Source organism: Thalassophryne amazonica, chromosome 8, assembly GCF_902500255.1.
Source record: "Thalassophryne amazonica chromosome 8, fThaAma1.1, whole genome shotgun sequence".
Lineage (NCBI taxonomy): Eukaryota > Metazoa > Chordata > Actinopteri > Batrachoidiformes > Batrachoididae > Thalassophryne > Thalassophryne amazonica.
Window position 1 is genome coordinate 61,096,214 of NC_047110.1, and position 21,899 is coordinate 61,118,112.

Here is a 21,899-nt window from a genome sequence, read left to right on the forward strand (position 1 = left end):
AGTCAAAACAACATAGAGAATCCACATGATGACAATTGTAAATGAATATTATACTACAAAAATGTATTTTTTATGCTTTTCGTCACGTTAATAAGAGACTGCTGCATGATACCCTGAAAACTTGCTAAAACAATTATAACAAATAATCCGTGTCTGCTACGTTTAATCTGCGTGGAATTTAATAAACGCAAACCGAATTTCAGACATATTATATATTAGTCTGGAACAAAGAGGACAAACAGTCTTGTAAAGAACAATAATCAAGATGTTAAAGAGCAAACTTCTCTTTCTCCCAGAATGACATGAACAGAAAGCAATTGTAGCTCACAGCAGCTCCCATTAAAAATAACGGAGAGACAACCTGTGATTCTCGCATGTTTACCTAAAATAAACGCAATAATGTCTATAAACCCAGAGAATATATTCATGAGAGTTTTAGGCACAATATAAAAATAGTTTTATGTTGCGATGTTAATGGTGTTGTCCGTGTGCAGCAGTTAAAGTGAAGCCCGATCAGAGCGTCTCAATGCAGTTCACAGTGTTACTGAGATCTCACAGCGCGGCGACCTCTCCGAGGTTTTGCGGGATTTGAAACCTGAAAAGCCTCAATGAGAAACAAAATTCTCTGGTCTGATGAGACAAAGATTGAACTCTTTGGCGTGAATGCCAGGCATCATGTTTGGAAAAACCAGGCACCATCCCTACAGTGAAGCATGGTGGTGGCAGCATCATGCTGTGGGGATGTTTTTTTCAGCGGCAGGAACTGGAAGACTAGTCAGAATTGAGGAAAAGATTAATGGAGCAATATACAGAGACATTCTAGATGAAAACCTGCTCCACTGCACTCTTGGCGATGGTTCATCTTTTAGCAGGACCATGACCCTAAGCACACAACCAAGATATCAAAGGAGTGGCTGGCTTTAGGACAACTCTGTGAATGTTCTTGAGTGGCCCAGCCAGAGCTCAGATCTGAATCCGATTGAACATCTCTGGAGAGATCTGAAAATGGCTGTGCGCCAATGCTCCTCATCCATCCTGATGGAGCTTAAGAGGTGCTGCAAAGAGGAATGGGCAAAACTCCCCAAACATAGGTGTGCCAAGCTTGTGGCATCATATTCAAGAATACCTGAGACTGTAATTCGTGCCAAAGGTGCATCAAGAAAGTATTGAGCAAAGGGTGTGAATACTTATGTACATGTGATTTCTTATTTGTTTGTTTGTTTTTTATAAATGTGCAAAAAAAAATCATGTTGTCATTATGGGGTGTTGTGAGTACAATTTTGACAGGAGAAATTAATTCACTCTAATTTAGAATAAGGCTGTAACATAAAATGTGGAAAAAGTCTGCATGAAAAACAGTGTATTTCTTTCAGGGCACACCTGTGGCCAAAAACAGGATGTTGTAGAATTGCTGGTCTGCAGCCTGCACTCTGTCCACTGCTATCTTTGAGTAGGTGTTGCTGCTGACGTAGAATGGAGCGTCATGGTGCTCAGGATAAACCCAGTCGCTCATTTCTGGGTGATGCTTTACCATGTGCACAGTAGCCAGCGGCAAGCTCCTGCTGTTTTTCACACACTGAAAGATACATGTAGACGACAGCGGTGTGCATGCATGAGGAAACATGGACAGAAAGCAAATCTGTATGGAAGCCTAGAGAAGCTGCAACACTTCCTAATTAAGATAACATGAGCATATGCAGAAACCACATAAAAAAAACCAAAAACACCTGCATCAATTCAGCAGCAGTAATTGCATCAAAAAAACATCCTGCAAATTGAGAAAAGGCTTGCTCGTATAACCTACAAAAAATGTAACAATTTAATTTCATAACATGTCTGCTGCACATTCGCACAACACACACAAAACACAGACACACTGCAAATAGCCACAACACAACAGAAGTACAACCGATACAAAAAGAGGTTTGCCTCTGGAGGACTTCTCCTGACAGTTCGGTGCATCACAGTATTCTGTTATTTTGGGGTTATAGCACATACCCGGTAGACAAAACTGAGTAAATCTATTTCTGCTGTTTATGATTTTACTCCTGAACTAGATGTATTTTCAAATGTTATTATTTCTGTACTGGATCTGGTATGGCAACCATAAACAATACGGGGCAACTCAAAGTCCTTTGTGCAGAATTTATGTGTTGTTAGTACTTTTGTTGCACATCTGTGTATTTGCATGCATTGAGTGAATTTGCAGTAGACACATTATACTGTTGCATATCAACATATTTTCATAATTTGTTTTGTTTGATATGACATGAACAGTGCGACATTTGGTGCACATTGCTTTGAACTCCTGTATATGTGCAGCGCACGTTTCCCATTTAACATTCAGAAATACATATTTGCATTTTGGTTAAGGTTATAGGTAAAGTTAGCTTTAGGTTTAGAGTTAGAACAACAAAAACAATTAGTGACATCATCATCACCTCCCAGCAGAAAATATTTGGTATATGTATGAAATTTGAACAAAATATATGCACAAATTTTTGTGCACCACATTTTCATGCATGTTACGAAGAATTGATCATTTGACAGTTGGCTCTGCATATGTTGTAGGCTGCAGAAGGAGAAGACTGAGGAAAGCCACCAAGACACCCAGACAACTCAGAAGACGTTATAGGCTTATGTGGCTGTGATTGGAAAAAATCGAGTTTTGCATTTCACATCACCACTCATAGCTTCATAGTGGAGCAGAGAAGAATTTTCTTTCAACAAAACAGATCAAATCTAGGCTGGCATCTCTGATGTACCTTCAGGCAAACTATAGCTGAACGTTCCAGTTTTCTTTAAAAAATTATTCTCTGCACCACTTCGTCATGAAGCTGTATACAGTAACTGTTTCCTACAGTCTCCCTGCGCCTACGGGTGGTGCAGGGAGGCACCAGGGAGGCTGACTGTTGTTTGTGCGTATGCACCGAACAGCAGTTCAGAGTATTTAGCCTTCTTGGAGTCCCTGAATGGAGTCCTGTATGGGGCTCCAGTGGGGGACTCCATTGTTCTGCTGGGGGACTTCAACGCACACGTGGGCAATGACAGAGACACCTGGAGAGGAGTGATTGGGAAGGAACGGCCTCCCCGATCTATCTAAATGGTCGTTTGTTATTGGACTTCTGTGCTCATCATGGACTGTCCATAAGAAACACCATGTTCAAATTTAAAGCTGCTCATAAGTGTACATGGTACCAGAGAACCCGAGGCTGCCCTCTTAACCGCCAGCCACTTTAAGCATTTTCTTTATTTACATTCTCACATCTCTGGAAAAAGAGCCCTCACCATCTCATTTAAGTCTGTCACACTTTATTTTCAGTAAATATGCTGGGAGCATAAGCATGACAAAAAACCTCTGCTTCTGCTTCACCATGTAATTTAGGTCCTTCAACCTTTTTTTTCCCAGTAAATGCTTCTCAGGAGCATTTGCATGGCTAAAAATGTAACCCTAACCCCCCAACTACAGCCACTTTAAGCATTTTTTTTTATGTTGATGTAAATTCAGATTCTAACTTTTCAGCTACTTCACAGTAGGGCTGCAAAATATGGCCAAATTAGCTAAATTTTCATGTCTTCTTTTTAAGAAAAATCTCTTCTACACCACTCCACCAAGAAGCTGTATTTCATATTTTTAATTAAATTTATACCAGGTTGTAGAGATTTGCTATCAATTTGAGTTTAAGGGAGATAATTTTAGATATTAGAAAACATCGCTTTACTTTACTTTACATCGCTTTGCTTTTATTAGGAGTCTATGGTTCAGACGATGTGTTCAAATTCAAAACTGGCTCAAACATTTTTCTTCTTCTACTAAGGTGGATTAGAACTCTTTTGTGGAACACAGCACCAACTACTGTACAGGAGGAACCGAGCAGTTAATATGTGTCACCAATTTCAAAATGGCTCTTTTCAACCAGATGTGTGGTGCCGTGACATGTCAATCATCCGTGTGGCACCTGAGGTGTCCAGTCAGATTCCAAGGAAGTCCAGTGCAACCCAGTTACACCCATGCCAGGAAGTGTTCAACATTTGACATTTCCTCTTTCACTGTGGACTCAAAATTTGGCACTTCCTGTTTCAGTGTGAACTTGCCACTGAGTTCACGCAAGATTCCACGAGCTCTCGTCTGCCAATCCAGGAAGTGTTTGACATTTGACATTTCCTGTTTCCCTGTGGACTCAAAATTTGGCATTTCCTGTTTGGGACTCCCTGTACCTTGGGCGAGCTTTGCGCCGCTGCACTTGTATAACTTCTTCTGTGCTGTCTGGGTGTCTTGGTGGCTTTCCTCACTCTTCTCCTTGCACAATCACTCTGTTTTTGAGAACTGTCTAGTCCATGCAGATTTACCATAGAGTGTCATACTGTTTGTATTTCTTCATAATTGATGTAAATAAAGTCCAAGACATATTCAGCTTTACCATCAGAGAGGCTCATCCACAACTACCACAAAAGACTCCAAGACTGTCAATGACGTTAAAGGGAGCAATACAGGGGGCGGCAATAGCTCAGTTGGCAGAGCGAGCCATATTGTGACTGAAGGGTCAGCGGCTCAACCAATCAAAAATCTGCATGTTGCAGTTGTATCCTTGGGCAAGACACTTAACCCACCTTGCTGGTATATGATTGAGTTGGTGGTGGGAGGGGCCGTATGCACAGAATGGCAGTCATGCTTCCATCAGTTTGCCCCAGGGCAACTGTGGCTACACTAGAGGCTTACCACCACCATTGTGATTGAATGAATAATGCAACTTGTAACGCGCTTTGGGTATCTGGAAAAGCGCTCGATAAATCCAAGTCATTATTATTACACTGTATTAAAAATGGGGGTATCTAAACTTTTGATCAGGGTCATTTGGGTAGTTTCTGTTGTCATTATGATTTAAAAAGAGCAAACACTGTTGTGACAATAAATGGCTTCACACAACCATTAACCATGAGTGAAAAAAAGTTTTATATATATATTTGAAACAAATTTGGTGGAATGATGGGAAATATGTCCAGGATCAACCGATTAAAATTTGGTGATGATCCGGATTAAACTCTGGAATACTGCATAATGTATTAGTTTGCCCTTTTGTGAATCCACATCCTTCAATATTGATATGTGGCGTGGTGGAGGTATGCGCTCTACTGAGTGCCCTTCTCATTTGAACGGCTTTATTTTAACAGCGTTATTCCCATCAGTGGAAATACATGGCAACAAAACCGTTTCTTCAACAATTGTTTATAAATAGAAATTTCAAGTTTGTATCAGCAGTTGTTGCCCTGATACAGACATTATGCAGAGATGGAAACACTGACTCTCCAACCTAAAGGATAAATGTTGATCACGGTCTCTCGGAAACCCAAAACAAAAAAGAAAGCATATGCACATTTTCCACATTCCCACCCATATTTTAGGGCTCCTCCCTGTTATTTCAGCCTCCTCTCTATAACTTTTGCACATGTGATTATGAAACATAAACGAAAGTGAACTGAGAGGTTATGGAAGCAAATCTAAAAATCTTAAGAGGAAGTTCTTTAACAGACAGGCTGAGCTCCAGAAAAAAATGCAGTGAAGTGTTAAAAATAAAACTTACAGTTCCTGGTCTGGGGTTGGGGATGTCTTTGCTGTAGCCCTTAAAGCTGGAGTTCTCAAATATCCCCTCGATGGTTCGTATGGAGTAGATGCACACTGCTGTTGCATTCCTACCAGACACGTAGGATGAGTGAAGTTAGTGGAGATGATGAGAATCATGAGACTTTTATGTTCATCAGCTGTGATTTAAACGGTGGAACACATTACTCCAGTCTCCATGTAACCACATATAAAAACACTGAGTATGTGAGTAAAATGCTGTCACTTGTTTATAAGCCACTAAATTCTCATGGGCCCTTTTTGTCAAGTGTCCACACCCTTTAGCATTACGATCACATTTCACAGCTAAAGCTGATTTTTTTTAGTTTCAAATTCTGCACACCACTGACCAAAGTACATTTTCTGTGTCACATTTTCTGTGTGTAAATAGAAATTTATAGTTTTTGATTTGTTTAAGAAAAAACACTTGTAATCTAGATGTAGTGAACCGACCATTTGAACCTTTCCAACAGGGTTTTAATTGAGTTAGGAAACCAATTTTAGTACAAAGTACTAAAAAAAATTTACTTTGAATTTTGACATTGACCTTCAAACCCAGGAAATGTAGGGTTGTTACCTGTGTGCATGTGGAAATTTAAGGTCAAAGGTCAGTTACTTCAGATCGTGGATGGTACCTACTATTCTGTTCTTCCTACTGTATGCCATTTATTTATATTAAGGAATTTAATTTAATACAAAAAACTTCCTGTTCCCTTTTATTGACTTTTCCTAATGTAAAACACTTTGATTTGCCTTTTTGTGCATTAAAAATATTATGCTAATAAATTTGCATTTCCTTGATGCTACTTATTTCTTTGCCTGAATTTCATCAAAACTTTGGTCAGCTTGCTAAATTGACTTCTCGCAGTTTTGATTTGCTGATCACAAAGAAAAGCCAGGGATGATCTGTTCTCACAGGCAACCCTGTCAAAATGCTTATCTTTGTATTTTCACCGAAGGTCAGTCTGTGCTGCTGCTGAGTTGTTGATAATGCAAGAATGGAAAGTGCCTAACCAGCTGCTGCTGAACAGAGCATAAACTCTGGTATCATGCCAGTCATCGGCCTGCATCACATAAACGTCTTGGAGATGGTTAAAGTACAGCGACTTCTCTGGAAACCCACACACAAGACGGGCCTTGAGGAAAGACGTCCACATATTCTGGAAAAATCTCTTTGAACCACCTTCATCAACCTGTAAAAAAAGGAGGAAACTTTCACTTTTAACACAAACAGACTTTCACCAGCTAAGGGGGTCACACAGCAGAAAACCTGTCAAAGAATGCTGTATCAGCGAACACTTACCTGCCAGCATAGCAGTTCTTAAAAGGGTCATATTACACAGCTTTTGAAAAAGCTATTATAGGTCATTGGATGTCAAAAATATCCAATATGTATGCAATGTGAGGGGAGAAAAATATTTTTTCAGGTGTCTTGGCAATGACCTGTTACTGTGTCTGTTGCATTCAATGAAAAAGGAGGAGTGGAATGTATGGGTCACCCCTTTTTTTAGGTGTGTCTGCCTAGGGACTTCTGTGACACATGTAATTAAAGTCTAAAATGAGTGGCCAGAATTAAAACTGTGATCCTAACGTGGGGCTTTCATCAGCTACAAACACATGATTAATATGTTCAGCATGAAACCTCAACTGTATTTACATAGTAGATTAAAATAGAGTTTGTACAGTGACGTGGGTTGGGAAGTAAAACCTGGCTCCAAATTAGAACCAAATGCAAAATATTACGTTACACGTTCTGTCCAGGTTTTCAGTTGTGCTTATGGGTTTTTAAATGTCTTAACAGCAACATATCTGTAAAGACATAAGTTGCACTCTGCTAGAAGCATCAAGGCAAAGCTTGTTTAATTACATATATAGGGTGTCCCAAAAAAAATACAACATTTAAAACACTCGGTTTGACCCTTACATGCTACAAACTTAATCACTTATGTTTCTTTTTTACTTGCAGAGACCCTGTGGTTTATGTTGATGCCAAGCATCGATGCATTGAAGGAAAACATCTGCCGAGAAATCCGAAACATTCCTCAGGACACTTTCCCCAAAGCATTTGCAGGCCGTAATTGGCCAACGCGGGGCCTACATTGAACATGTTGTCTAATAGACTGACAAAATGCAGGACCAATATTGACATTGGTATGAAAAACAACCTTTCAGCTTTCTATCCAGCCATAAATTTATTTCCTAGACATATGCTTTGACCATTTTCTTTGCTGATAAAATGTTGCATATTTTTTGGGACACCCGATATAAGAGCTAGCATGGATGGCTAACATCACTACAGTAAGACAGATAGGCTGTGGTAAATAGACACAACTGTGGCTTTACTTTAACAAAAAGAATTCCCATAAGGCAAAGTGCTTGTGGGAATGTAATTGGCTGCAAATCATGTTGCACCTGGAATCTAACCACACACTTTTAACAGCACGATGTCTGTCTTATATTTGCAGAGACTGAATGTGTTAACCAGAGACAGGAGCATCTAGCTAACACCTCCACTGGCAACTGGAATAGCTAGCTGTGATACACCATTCTCATTGGTAATAAAATGAAAGCAAGGTTTGTTTGTTTTTTAAAGTTCTGGCTATCTACTACTATAAGCAACAGATTTGTTGTCATGTCCCACAGAAGCCTGTACTCAAGGTTATTGAAATGGAGCAATATATCCACCTGGTGGACATTTTCCATTAATGCAGGTACAATATAATTTCACCAAGAGCTGCAGTTAAACATATTTATGTAATCAGTAGTAGTAAATAGTAAATACTTTTGCTTTGTGACTCTTCAGTTAATGCTTAAAAAAATAGATGTTTTTGTTAATGTCCCCTTTTGCCTCTTCTGTTGCTGTTATTACAAAGATGGAAAAAACAGGATCCTACGTGGACTCCAGAAATCCAGATGTCCCACGCAGAAGGATTTATTGAAGGGTTATGAGCTCAGGGCCACGTGCTGCAGTCCTACAAACAAAACAGCTGCTTGTTGTGCCATCGTAATCTTTTACCCTGAGACACAGAATCAACAGCATCCTTGGAATAACTACATTGTACTGACCCTGAGACACAGAGCAAACAACAGTCTGCTCTGTATGTCACTGTTCCTCAGTGTCCTGCAAAACTCTATTCTCTCTTATAGCTAGCAACTCTTTTATAGCTAGCATTTTGGAATCAAAGCAGTCATTTGATTAGAACAGAAGTCAATAAGCAGAATCAGATTAAATTCAAATAAAACAACCTTGTGTGTGACACTGCTATATGAGCACATCTGTCAGTCATGCTGTAATAAAGTTAGGGCAGGCTATTATTTTTCATGGCATATTTTCAATCTCAGTTTCCCATCACAGTGCAAGTAACAATTTCTGACTCGGTTCAATGTATGTCATGATAAAACCTGTTCTACTGAATAATGCCGCGTTCACACCGGACGCCACGCGAGTGACGGCGGTGACAGGTTGCCATGTAATCCCTATGGAAGGACACGTTGTGGCGCCACAAAAGTTCAAGCCACGCAATGCGACGCGATGGACGTGAATCAAGCGCCGCGAATAAAGCGATTTTGAGTGATTTGACGCGTTTGTGGCGCAATATCGCGCTGCATCGCATCACATCACCCTCTTCCCCAAGTTGAAAAATCTGAACTTTTTCGTCTTGTCACGTCGCGATGACCAATCAGGGACTGGATATGTAGTGACATGGAGATGTCTGGAGTTTATACTTGATGTGGGCATGTCCTGTCTCTGGCAATCAGCCTGTGAGCAAGACGTATGTCCCTTTTTGTCCTTTATTTATTTAACACAATTATGACAGAGTTAGAGAGGAGAGAGATGAACTGCAGCAGCAGCTGCCAGTTTTTTTTTTTCTTTGTTGACGTGTGCGCGCAAACGAATTGTCCGTGAAGATAATTTTATTAACTACACAGATGTATAATAAAACAAATATTGACTGTTTTATAACACAATTATGACAGAGTTGGAGAGGAGAGCGAGGAACTGCAGCAGCAGCCAGTTTTTTTTTTCTTTGTTCACATGTGCACACGCGAAGGGGACAGGAGGTCCTCAAACTGAGCCCTGGAGAGGCGGAAGTATCACTGAAAGTGGTCATCATCCAGATGCAGCTCCTGCAGCAAATGATGAATTTGTGGCATCGCGTGGCATCCGGTGTGAATGCAGCTCAAGCAGAGCGACACACCGGGAGATGGTGGTGCGTCCATCGCCAGGCAAGGGATGCAAATTTGTGGCGTCGCGTGGCATGTGGTGTGAACGCGGCATAAGACTGACTTACATCTTATATCAAAATCAAACCCAATATAAAGCATATCTTATTTACTTGCAGCACTCATTTCTGACATACATGTCTTAAATGATTGTTGTGGTGGTTTTCCCAGAATTCTTCCCATGCTGAAAGCTACTCATCATCATCACAACAGTGGTTGGAAACTGCACACAGACTGATCGTTAGGCTGTCTGATGTATCCGTCTGGCCTCACCTTCTTGCAGAACTCTGATTAATCATTGTGACACACTGTGGCCTCTTCTTCATACTCACATTTTGATGTTGCACCTAACTAACAACACCTACAAGGTATCTTAGGTGATTGAAAGAGGTCATGCTATGTGTTTGTTGAGCAGGTTAATATGGGTTACCAGGGCCCTGTTCTTTTTAAGTGGATTACCCTGTAAACCAGATTAAATTGTTGACATCTTAGTGTGATCCTGGATCTTTTGGTTCTTTGAAACAGATGATGGATGGGTTATCAAAATAATATATTTCCATTTCCATTACAAAGATGAAAAGATCCTTGATTGACCAGTTTATCTTGGATGTTTTAAGTGATGTATAAGAAAGAGGGCCTTGGTGTCACAGTAGTTGATATTAATTGAACATATCCATTAGACATTGTGATGACTAACTAAAAAACTACAACAAAAAAAGTTTAAAGCTTTAAGGTCTCTAAGAAACAAACTGTTTCTGTGCCATTTGCTTTAAATGGAATGAAGCTGCTGCTCACTCCACCTCCTCTCTAAAACCAGGGGGAAGAGGAGCCCTGTCATTGGCTCACAGACTGTGGGCGTGTCTCACAGTGTAAGATGGAGTTCAGGAGATTTGGAGATTTGGGCTTCCGTGACGGGTTACGGATGTGTAAGACAGGCCATTTCCATCCTAAATTTACTGCTTTTACGTAGAAATCCAATGATGATTTAAGGCTAAAAATATTTAAAAGATGTAACAGATGTTTCATGTTAAAGACAGATAAATGTGCATTTTTCATTACATTGCCCCTTTAAAAGCTGTAACATACAGACAGCACTTCAAGTTTCAGATTACATTAAGAGCCACTCGATTGCTGAAGCTACATTACAGATGCCGAACAGAGGAAACAGTACAGTAAAGTGAGACATTCACTGGCGTCTATTCCACCTTTAATGTACCTTACAGACTCTGGCTACTCTGGAAATCCAACGCTCGGCCTCTGGACTGTGGTCTGAGTTTTTCTCTTGGAAAAAGATATAGATTTTCTCATTATCAGGATCATCCTTCTGTTTCACCCAGGACGCTGAGATGAATGTGGGTTCTGTGAGAAGAGGACATTTGAAAAAGACAACAAAACAACACGTGATGCATGAAGCTCTGCATGGTAAAGGAAAACAAGATAATTAAAGGCATGAAGTGTGAGTCACCTGACACCCAGCTGTCATACATCCAGACGTTTGTTCTGCTGCCGGCTTTTCTTCTGAACTGCAAGAAACTTCCATCCTTTTCTAAAGGAGCCGCTGCGTAGAGATCGCCCTCTAAAAAATTGCAGATGCCACATATAAGACACAAACAACACATGAGCAGAGTCAAGAAAATGAGCACAGCTTTCTGTTTTTCATGCAGGTTTCTGCAGAAATGCATTTGTTTGCCATCTCTGCCAACAGCTTGACACGGTTAAATCACATTTTGATACAACCCCATAGTGTTGATAAAGCAGCGTTTAACATACCGACTGTCATAGACAGCGAGTTCTGTGTGTAAATGAATGGAGAGATGCCCGTCCCTTCATGGTTCTCTGTTATCTCCTCAGACAGATTGTTGGCTGACAGATGCTGGAGAACCAGAGAAATTCATCAGACTGTGAGAGTCAGATCGAGACATTACTCATGGTGACACTAAATTTCCAGACTCATCCAGGAAACCCAACATCTTAGTTAAAGTTTAATCACTTCCCATTTACTGGACCAAACACTCTGAAGAACTGAGCTCTGCAGCCACCACTAAAATTACCTGACCACAAACAGATGTATGTCACACAGATGTGACTTTAAGTGCAAAACATGTCAGGGTCATATATGTTTTTAAAAAAAACTCACAAACTTCCAGCACCGTGGCTTGTATCCATCTGTTCCGCAGACAAATAAGTTGTTGTCAAACTTCTCAATGACAGTGACGACATTTTCACACGAGCCCTACAACAAAGTAGCTGTTATTGCTTTATTCAATATTGTACTGATAGTATACTTTGTGATTTTTAAACAATTTTGCCATCAACCCAAAAAAAATGTGATTGAATTACTCACCTCTGGGCATTCTTGATTGTTTGTCTGTTTCAGATTAATTTGCTGCAGAGGATATGGTTTAATATGTAAATTAAATAAATCAACAAAGTCTTCACTTAAATAATATAAAATTTGTTTTACAAATCACCTGCACATTCATTATGACAATGATACAAGTTACAGCTATGGTTCTTTATTATAGAGGAACAATTTTATCACTTTATCCCTCAAGGAACCAACCTGTTTTAGTGACTAATAAAACTAAGTGGGGTTATTTATGACCACATTGACTTTATATTAGAATATGTCCATATAAATGATTGTTTCAGGGTTCTTCATATTTATTTCACTCTCTAATATATTTGTCCATCATCCTTTTCATCCACATTCTGGGCATCAAGAATGAGTCTCATAGCTTGTGCAGCTGTGAATCGTACTATTCTAGGTCTGCTGACCATGCTTCCTTGCAATACAGTAAACTATAATGATTAGAGTTGGCAAATAGCAATACCATCTGAAGCTATGATGTCAGAAATCTCATAGATCGTCCCAGGGTCATAAGTGACCCCACACAAATTTGGATTATACTACTTGTTGCCACACGGATCGGCCGATGCTTGCAAAATTCTATGAACTAATGCAGGACAAATAGATTAACAAATTCACAGTCTGAAATGTTTTTTCCAATTAAAAATAGAAAAATGGTGCACATCAATATATGTCCGTGGTCATAAATGACCATACTCGGTCGCTTGAGGGTAAGATCAGCCGCATTTATTTAGCCATGTTGCATATGTCACAAAAGTTGAAAACAATATGTTGTAGGTGGACATTATGTTTATAACAGGGTAGTTTTCCACATGCAGACATGGATTAGTGGAACTTTGAAGATGTTACACAGGAAACTCCAATTACATTAAAATGTACATAAAACCTATGTTTGCACAGAAGGACCACCTTTAAGATCCAAAACAGGTACGTCAATGTGATTAATGTTTGTAATGACAGTAGTGAGGGTCATACTCATAGCTTAGCTTTTTGATACTGGCTAAGCTTGGTGTCCACATAGTCTCAGCGAACAAATCTTTTTTTCAAGATTCATTCATTCTTTTTTTCTGTTCTTTCTTTCTTTTTTGTAGAGCTGCATTTTTTCCAGAGGTATCAAATGTCTTTTGAAAAGCAGTGCATCCAGAAAGTATTCACAGCGCTTCACATTTTCCACATTTTATATTACAGCCTTATTCCAAAATGGATTAAATTTATTTTTCCTCAAAATTCTACACACAATACCCCATAATGACATTGTGAAAAAGTGGGGTTTTTTTTAATAGTTTTTTTGTTAATTTATTAAAAATAAAAATAAAAACTAAGAAATCACATGTACATAAGTATTCACAGCCTTTGCCATGAAGCTCAAAGTTGAGCTCAGGTGCATCCTGTTTCCACAGGAAACAGGATGCACCTTAAGATGCTTCTACAGCTTAATTAGAGTCCACCTGGGGTAAATTCAGTTGATTGACATGATTTGAAATGACACACACCTGTCTACATATAAGGTCCCACAGTTGACAGTGCATGTCAGAGCACAAACCAAACATGACGTCAAATGAATTGCCTGTAGACCTCTGAGACAGGATTGTCTCGAGGCACAAATCTGAGGAAGAGTACAGAAACATTTCTGCTGCTTTGAAGGTCCCAATGAGCACAATGGCCTCCATCATCCGTAAATGGAAGAAGTTCAGATCCACCAGGATTCCTCTTAGGGCTGGCTGCCCATCTAGACTCAGGGAAGTGATCAGGATCAGGGAAGAAGGGTCTTAGTCAGGGAGGTGACCAAGAATCTGATGGTCACTCTGTCAGAGCTCCAGCATTCCTCTGTGGAGAGAGGAGAACCTTCCAGAAGGAAAATCCACCAATCAGGCCTGTATGGTAGAGTGGCCAGATGAAAGCCACTGCTTAGTAAAAGGCACATGGCAGCCCACCTGGAGTTTGTCAAAAGGCACCTGAAGGACTCTCAAACCATGAGAAACCAAATTCTCTGGTCTGATGAGACGAAGATGTGGTGTGAATGCCTGGCATCCTGTTTGGAGGAAACCAGGCATTATTCCTACAGTGAAGCATGGTGGTGGCCCCATCATGCTGTGGGGATGTTTTTCAGTGGCAGGAACTGGGAGACTAGTCAGAATTGAGGGAAAAATGAATACAGCAATGTACAGAGACATCCTGGATGAAAACCTGCTCCAGAGCACTGAACCTCAGTCTGGGGCAATGGTTTATGGATGCTCCGTCCGGAGCCAAAGTGGAGCAGGCTCTCTCCTCCCATGCGCTCTGCTCTGCTTTGGCTACGGATGGAGCATCCTGCTCCACTCAGCGAAATCCTGCTGTCCTGCTCCACAGCGTCTCCTCTGGCAAGGCAAAGTACACTTACAACGCAGCACAGAACCAGAACTTTGCCCCACATTTCTCTGCGGATCATCTAGCGCCAAAATGAAGGAAGGACGAGACAGGCAGCCAGTTTACACAATAAAAGGTGTTTGAAAGTGGAAAGACAGGTTGCAAGAATAGGTGCAAATCTCACTTGTCAAAGGGCCCTTAGTGATTTTCCGGTCAGGCTGGGATTTGAACCAAAGATCCTCTGGTCTCAAGCCCAATGCTCTAACTACTAGACCATCACCTCCCCTATAGATATATGTACTTATTCTAGTTTTGTTAACCCTCACCACATAATGTGATTGTTCAACAAAATATATAATTAGTTTAACAAAATATGCAATTAATTGTATTGTATTTTATTGTATTTCTGTTTAATATTTAAACAACTGGGGTATGTGGGACACAGTGTTGCCACAGTTACTTTGAAAAAGTAACTTAGTTACTTTACTGATTACTCAGTTGTAAAAGTAACTAAGTTAGATTACTAGTTACTAAAAAAAAGTGGTCAGATTAGAGTAACGCGTTACTAAGTAACGCGTTACCGGCATCACTGGTGGGACATAACTAGATTAAGTGATAAATATATCAGGGAATGTACATTCAAATTTGCAATCCATGGATATTTTGTATAAGTTATATTGTAGCCTGCTGTCTTTTGAAGTCAATTTCAAATGCAATTTCAGGGACACTTCAAAAATATAAAAAAAATAATAAAATAATTTAAAAAATGGTTGTTTGTGCAAAATGTTGTGGGGTTTTTTTTGGGGGGGGGGGCGTTCTGAGGGGGTCTCACCTGGGGAGTAATTCAGTGTAGAACCGCCACTGGGTGGCAGCATCATGCTGTGTGGATGTTTCTCAGTGGCAGGAACTGGGAGACTAGACTAGAATTTGGAGGGAAAAATGAATTTACTCCATTTTGGAATAAGGCTGTTACATAAATGTGGAAAAAGTGAAGCGCTGTGAATACTTTCTGGATGCACCTTATGGCCAAAGCAGTGTGTACAATATATAGACAGCCAAAGAGTGACAAGAAACAAGGTCAGACAGACCTGCCACCTGCTCAAAACCACGAGAGTGACGACGGATGTGTTGCTTATCCCCATAGTGACGTGGCAAAGCATAATGAGGGCATTGACCTCAGGTAAGTATGTACTCATTTATACATTGTATTTCATGTATATATATATATATATATATATATATATATATATATATATATATATAAATGAGTTATGAGAATGAGTTATTAAACAAATTGGCGTTGTTGATTATAACAGGAATGTTAAATGTTACATGTCCTGAAGCGTCAGACTCTGTTTATTGTTCTGTTCATCAGTAGCAGTTTGTAATCAGCTGCTGCTGACGCAAAGCTATCGTCAGGCTTTGAATGGCCAAAGCAGTCTGTGGCCGTTTCCAAAACCATCCATTATGTAAGAGACACAGTAGGTGAGACGGCCATCTGTTCTGCCAGCTGCATTATGTGTCTCCACTGCCTGAATGGTAAACCTCATAAAAACATAAATAAATGTGTGCCAAACATCCCCCACCAGTAATTTGTACCATCTGGTTTACTCAGTTGGCTTGGTATTGGCTTGATCACTTTTGGTAAATTAGGAAATAATTCACTGAAGCATATACGAGAATTTTATCTTCTGATGATGTAGTTTTAAATAAAAACAATTAAACACCACATCAGGATTTTAAGTCGAATATTGGCAGTGGAGCCTTCAAAACATAAAGCTATAAGGTTTATAATTTATATAAATGAATTATTATTATTATTATTATTATTATTGTTGTTGTTGTTGTTGTTATTATTATTTTGTGGTTGGCTGTTAGGGTGGGGATATGAAAAAAGCTGGTTGACACTGAAATAAATAAACAAATAAATAATTGTGGCTGCCGACAGAAAAATGACAACAGTCAACACTCTGTTCAGTAGAGGATCTCGGTGAAACCCAATCATGCTCACACTCAATGTGGTCTGACACACACACATTTGGAATGTCCAGTTCAATTTTTTACAAAATTTAATCAATTTTGTTCAAGTTATCATGAGCACAAGAATCAATACTTCAGTAAAGTGGGTGGTCCTTGGAGGGCTTTGGTGAAACCTGATGATGCTACATTTTGAACCTGTCTACACTTCTTTGGGATGTCCACTTAGCTCAAATTTGGTGACGTTCCAAGAAATGTTATTATCATGGGCATAGCAAAATTTGACTGACCACAGACATGTTTCCACGTCCCCCTTTTGACCATATGTCCGGCAGGGTATAGAAACTGTCAAAAACCATTAGCTAGAATACCGTGTACAAAACAGGCACTGTGGTTCTGAACTGAACCCATCCATCCATCCATCCATTTTCTTCCGCTTTATCCGGAGTCGGGTCGCGGGGGCAGCAGCTCAAGCAAAGCTACCCAGACCTCCCGATCTGCACACACCTCCCCCAGCTCCTCCGGGGGAACCCCAAGGTGTTCCCAAGCCAGCCGAGAGATGTAGTCCCTCCAGCGTGTCCTGGGTCTTCCCCGGGGCCTCCTCCCAGTGGGATGTGCCCAGACCACCTCTCCAGCGAGGCGTCCAGGGGGCATCCGGAAAAGATGCCCGAGCCACCTCAACTGACTCCTTTCAACGTGGAGGAGCAGCGGCTCGACTCCGAGCTCCTCCCGAGTGACCGAGCTCCTCACCCTAGCTCTAAGGGAGCGCCCAGCCACCCTGCGGAGGAAACTCATCTCGGCCGCTTGTACTCGCGATCTCGTTCTTTCGGTCATGAGCCAAATCTCATGACCATAGGTGAGGATCGGAATGTAGATTGATCGGTAAATCGAGAGCTCTGCCCCCCTACTCAGCTCTCTCTTCACCACGACGGTCCGATACAGCAACCGCATCACTGCAGATGCTGCACCAATCCGTCTATCGATCTCACGCTCCATCCGTCCCCCACTCATGAACAAGACCCCGAGATACTTAAACTCCTCCACTTGAGGCAAGGACACTCCACCGACCTGAAGAGGGCAAAGCACCCTTTTCTGGTCGAGAACCATGGCCTCAGATATGGAGGTGCTGATTTTCATCTCAGACGCTTCACACTCGGCTGCAAACTGCCCCAGTGCACGCTGAAGGTCCTGATTTGACGAAGCCAACAGAACCACATCGTCCGCAAACAGCAGAGACGGGATTCTGTGGTTCCCAAACCAGACCCCCTCTACACCCTGGCTGTGCCTAGAAATTCTGTCCATAAAAATAATGAACAGAACCGGTGACAAAGGGCAGCCCTGGCGGAGGCCAATGTGCACTGGAAACAGTTTTGACTTACTACCGGCAATGCGAACCAAGCTCCTGCTGTGGTCGTACAGGGACCGGATAGCCCTTAGCAAAGGATCCCGGACCCCGTACTCCCGGAGCACTGCCCACAAAGTGCCCCGAGGGACACGGTCGAACGCCTTCTCCAGATCCACAAAACACATGTGGACTGGTTGGGCGAACTCCCATGAACCCTCGAGCACCCGATGGAGCGTGTAGAGCTGGTCCAGTGTGCTGCGACCAGGACGAAAACCACACTGCTCCTCCTGAATCCAAGGTTCGACCATCGGTCGAATTCTCCTCTCCAGTACTCTGGAATAGACCTTACCGGGGAGGCTGAGGAGTGTGATCCCCCTATAGTTGGAACACACCCTCTGGTCCCCCTTCTTAAACAGGGGGACCACCACCCCGGTCTGCCAATCCAGAGGCACTGTCCCCAATCACCACGCGATGTTCCAGAGGCGTGTCAGCCAAGACAGCCCCACAACATCCAGAGACTTAAGGTACTCAGGACGGATTTCATCCACCCCAGGAGCCTTGCCAACGAGGAGCTTTCTAACCACCTCAGTGACTTCGGCCTGGGTAATGGATGAGTCCGCCTCTGAGTCCCCAGTCTCTGCTTCCTCTTCGGAAGACATGACGATGGGATTGAGGAGATCCTCGAAGTACTCCTTCCACTGCCCGACAACATCCCCAGTCAGGGTCAACAGCTCCCCACCCGCACCGTAAACAGTGCTGGTGGAGAGCTGCTTCCGCCTCCTGAGGCGTCGGACGGTTTGCCAGAATCTCTTCGAGGCCGACCGATAGTCCTCCTCCATAGCCTCCCAGAACTCCTCCCAGACCCGAGTTTTTGCCTCTGCGACCGCACGGGCTGCGGCACGCTTGGCCTGCAGGTACCTGTTAGCTGCCTCTGGGGTCCCACCTACCAACAAAGATAAGTAGGAGTCCTTCTTCAGCTTGACGGCATCCCTTACTTCCGGTGTCCACCACCGGGTTCGGGGATTGCCGCCGCGACAGGCACCAGAGACCTTGTGACCACAGCTACGAGCAGCCGCATCGACAATGGAGGTGGAGAACATGGTCCACTCGAACTCCATGTCTCCAACCTCCCACGGGATCTGGGAGAAGCTCTCCCGGAGGTGGGAGTTGAAGACCTCACTGACAGAGGGTTCTGCCAGTCGTTCCCAGCAGACCCTCACGATACGTTTGGGCCTGCCAGGTCTGACCGGCTTCCTACCCTCCCAGCGGATCCAACTCACCACCAGGTGGTGATCAGTCGACAGCTCTGCCCCTCTCTTCACTCGAGTGTCCGAGACACGTGGCCGAAGGTCAGATGATACGACTACAAAGTCGACCATCGACCTCCGGCTCAGGGTGTCCTGGTGCCACGTGCACTTATGGACACCCTTGTGCTCGAACATGGTGTTTGTGATGGACAAACTGTGACTAGCACAGAAGTCCAACAACTGAACACCACTCGGGTTCAGATCGGGGAGTCCGTGCTTCCCGATCACCCCCCTCCAGGTCTCACTGTCGCCGCCCACGTGGGTGTTGAAATCCCCCAGGAGAACAATGGAGTCCCCAGTCGGAGCGCTATCTAGTACCCCTCCCAGGGACTCCAGGAAGGTCGGGTACTCTGCACTGCTGCTCAGCCCGTAGGCCGAGACAACGGTGAGAGACCTGTCCCCGACTCGAAGGCATAGGGACGCGACCCTCTCGTTCACCGGAGTGAACTCCAACACCTGGTGACTGAGCTGGGGAGCAATAAGCAATGCGACCCCAGCTCTCCGCCTCTCCCCATGGGTGACGCCAGAAAAATGAAGCGTCCAGCCCCTCTCCAGGAGTTGGGTACCAGAGTCCAAGCTGTGTGTGGAGGTGAGCCCGACTATCTCTAGTCGGTATCTCTCAACCTCCCGCACAAGCTCAGGCTCCTTCCCCCCTAGCGAGGTGACATTCCACGTCCCAACAGCCAGGGGCTGTGAGCATGGACCGGGCCGCTGGGCCACCCGCCCTCGACCGCACCCAATCCTCTCTGCACCCGACCCCCATGGCCCCCTCTGCAGGTGGTGAACCCACAGGAGGGCGGGCCCACGTCACTCTTTCGGGCTGAGCCCGGCTGGGCCCCATGGGCTAAGGCCTGACCACCAGGCGCTCGCCCCAACCCCAGGCCACACCGGGCGACGTCTCGGTCCTTGATCTTTTACTGGTCATGGAGGTTTTGAACCTTATCGTGGTGGGGGAGTTTGCGTACCCAGATGATCCTAGGAGCTATGTTGTCGGGGGCTTTGTGCTCCCTGTAGGGTCTCCCAAGGCAAACAGGTCCTAGGTGACTGGTCAGACTAAGGGCAGTTCAGAACCTCCATGAACTGAACCATGATGGTTTAAACAGACTCACCTCTATGACACGACAGTCATCCAGATTTAATTTTAACACAAAGTTGGTTCCACCAATATACAACTCTCCTGAGTCTTCTTGATGGAAGAGTACACTGTGGTTCTGATCGGTCGCGTGTTCAAATCCACCACTGATTATATCTGGAGGGAAAAACATCAGTCTGTCACTGACAAAGCAGCATGCTATCAGGATCTTTAGACCTGGAAGATATTTAAAGTGTTCCACTGCAATATATCCAGAATGAATTGTATAACAGTGTGTGCAGTGTGAAGTGGATCTAAACAGGGTTTAAACAGGTACACACTATATTCACAGTCATTCACTGTGCACACAAGTTCTAAGAACACAGAAAAAAAATGACTAACTGCAACACCGATTACTGAATAAACAATGATTTTTGAATACAGCGGATAATGTTTTTACCTCTGAGCAGCAGTCTTGGCTGATCTTTCAATCCAAGAGTGGGAGTATCTCTCAATCCAACACTGAGAGTTAACTGAAAATCTCCAGCAGCAAGCCAAAGATAAACAAGAACAAACCGCTTCATTCTGAGCCAGCAGTCTGCCAGCCGATACTGCGATTAGAGACTGAATATCCATCTGTGACCGAGAGAGAGAGAGAGAGAGAGAGAGAGAGGGAGAGGAGAGAGAGAGAGAGAGAGAGAGAGAAAGAGAGAGAGAGACAGGGGCGGGAGCAGAGATGGATTTTCATACAACAAAGCTATCTCACACGTACCTTCTAGCAAATTGCAGCTGAACATTCAAGTCTTCTTTTTAAGAAAATCCTTCTCTATACCACTTCATCGTGAAGCCGTATAAATGGTGATGGAAAATGCAAAACATGCACTGTGCACAATTTCCACAATCACAGTTGTCTGGGTGTCTTGTGAATTTCCTTACTTGTCTTCTTGCACAATCAGTTTTTGAGAACTGCTTCCTCCAGACAGATTAAACCTAAAGTACCAGACTGTTTCTTAGTGATTTATGTAAGTGAAGTCCAAGGCATGTTCAGTGACTTGGAAAATGCTCATCCCCTGACTTGTCAAAAGAAAACTAGCTGTAAAAGTGATGATTTAGTTGCGTTACATTAAAGGGTGTCATTGCTGATGCAACCCATTAGTTTAGTTTTTTTTATACATTTTTATTTTATTTATGTCATTTTGTAAAGATTAGTTTTCAGTATGAGTTTAAAGGACATCGTTTTAGAAATCTTTCTCTAAAGAAGCCTGATTTTTAATGTATGAGGTCTGTTAGAAAAGTATCCGACCTTTTTATTTTTTGCAAAAACCTGATGGATTTGAATCACGTGTGCTTGCATGAGCCAATCTTGAACCTTCGTGCGCATGCGTGAATTTTTTCACACCTGTCGATTGCGTCATTTGCTGGTAAGCAGCCTTTGTGTGAGGATGGGTGTAGTCTCTCGTCGGATTTTCTTTGCAAGGAAATGGCGGAACGACTGGCGCAGCGTGACTGCATCAAATTTTGCCAGAAACTGGGCGACAGCCAGGTGGAAACCATTCGGATTATTCAGACGGCTTTCGGTGACGATCCTATGGGCATCACACAAATTAAGGAGCGGTACAACTGGTTTAAAGACGTCT

At 42.8% G+C, this 21,899-nt stretch overlaps 1 protein-coding gene and 1 long non-coding RNA gene across 3 annotated transcripts in view; one reads left to right on the plus strand and one right to left on the minus strand.

Annotated features, from left to right (window-relative positions):
- LOC117515738 overlaps positions 1-10,873 on the plus strand; it is a 24,596-nt gene extending 13,723 nt beyond the window's left edge. Inside the window, exon 4 of the long non-coding RNA XR_004562219.1 lies at positions 10,862-10,873. This is a non-coding gene — a long non-coding RNA (uncharacterized LOC117515738). The remainder of the gene's footprint in view (positions 1-10,861) is intronic.
- sema7a (semaphorin 7A) overlaps positions 1-20,951 on the minus strand; it is a 25,792-nt gene extending 4,841 nt beyond the window's left edge. For both annotated transcript variants that reach the window (XR_004562218.1, XM_034176439.1), the window contains exons 1-10: positions 20,723-20,951; positions 20,300-20,439; positions 12,189-12,230; positions 11,982-12,077; positions 11,615-11,717; positions 11,310-11,420; positions 11,061-11,203; positions 6,635-6,813; positions 5,583-5,691; positions 1,381-1,576 (exon numbers count right to left, since the gene is read on the minus strand). Coding sequence is in view for 1 of the 2 variants with exons in the window: in XM_034176439.1 (XP_034032330.1) it covers positions 1,381-1,576; positions 5,583-5,691; positions 6,635-6,813; positions 11,061-11,203; positions 11,310-11,420; positions 11,615-11,717; positions 11,982-12,077; positions 12,189-12,230; positions 20,300-20,439; positions 20,723-20,846 (1,243 nt within the window). In the remaining variant the exon portion in view is untranslated. The remainder of the gene's footprint in view (positions 1-1,380; positions 1,577-5,582; positions 5,692-6,634; positions 6,814-11,060; positions 11,204-11,309; positions 11,421-11,614; positions 11,718-11,981; positions 12,078-12,188; positions 12,231-20,299; positions 20,440-20,722) is intronic.
- Between the last annotated feature and the right edge of the window lie 948 nt (positions 20,952-21,899).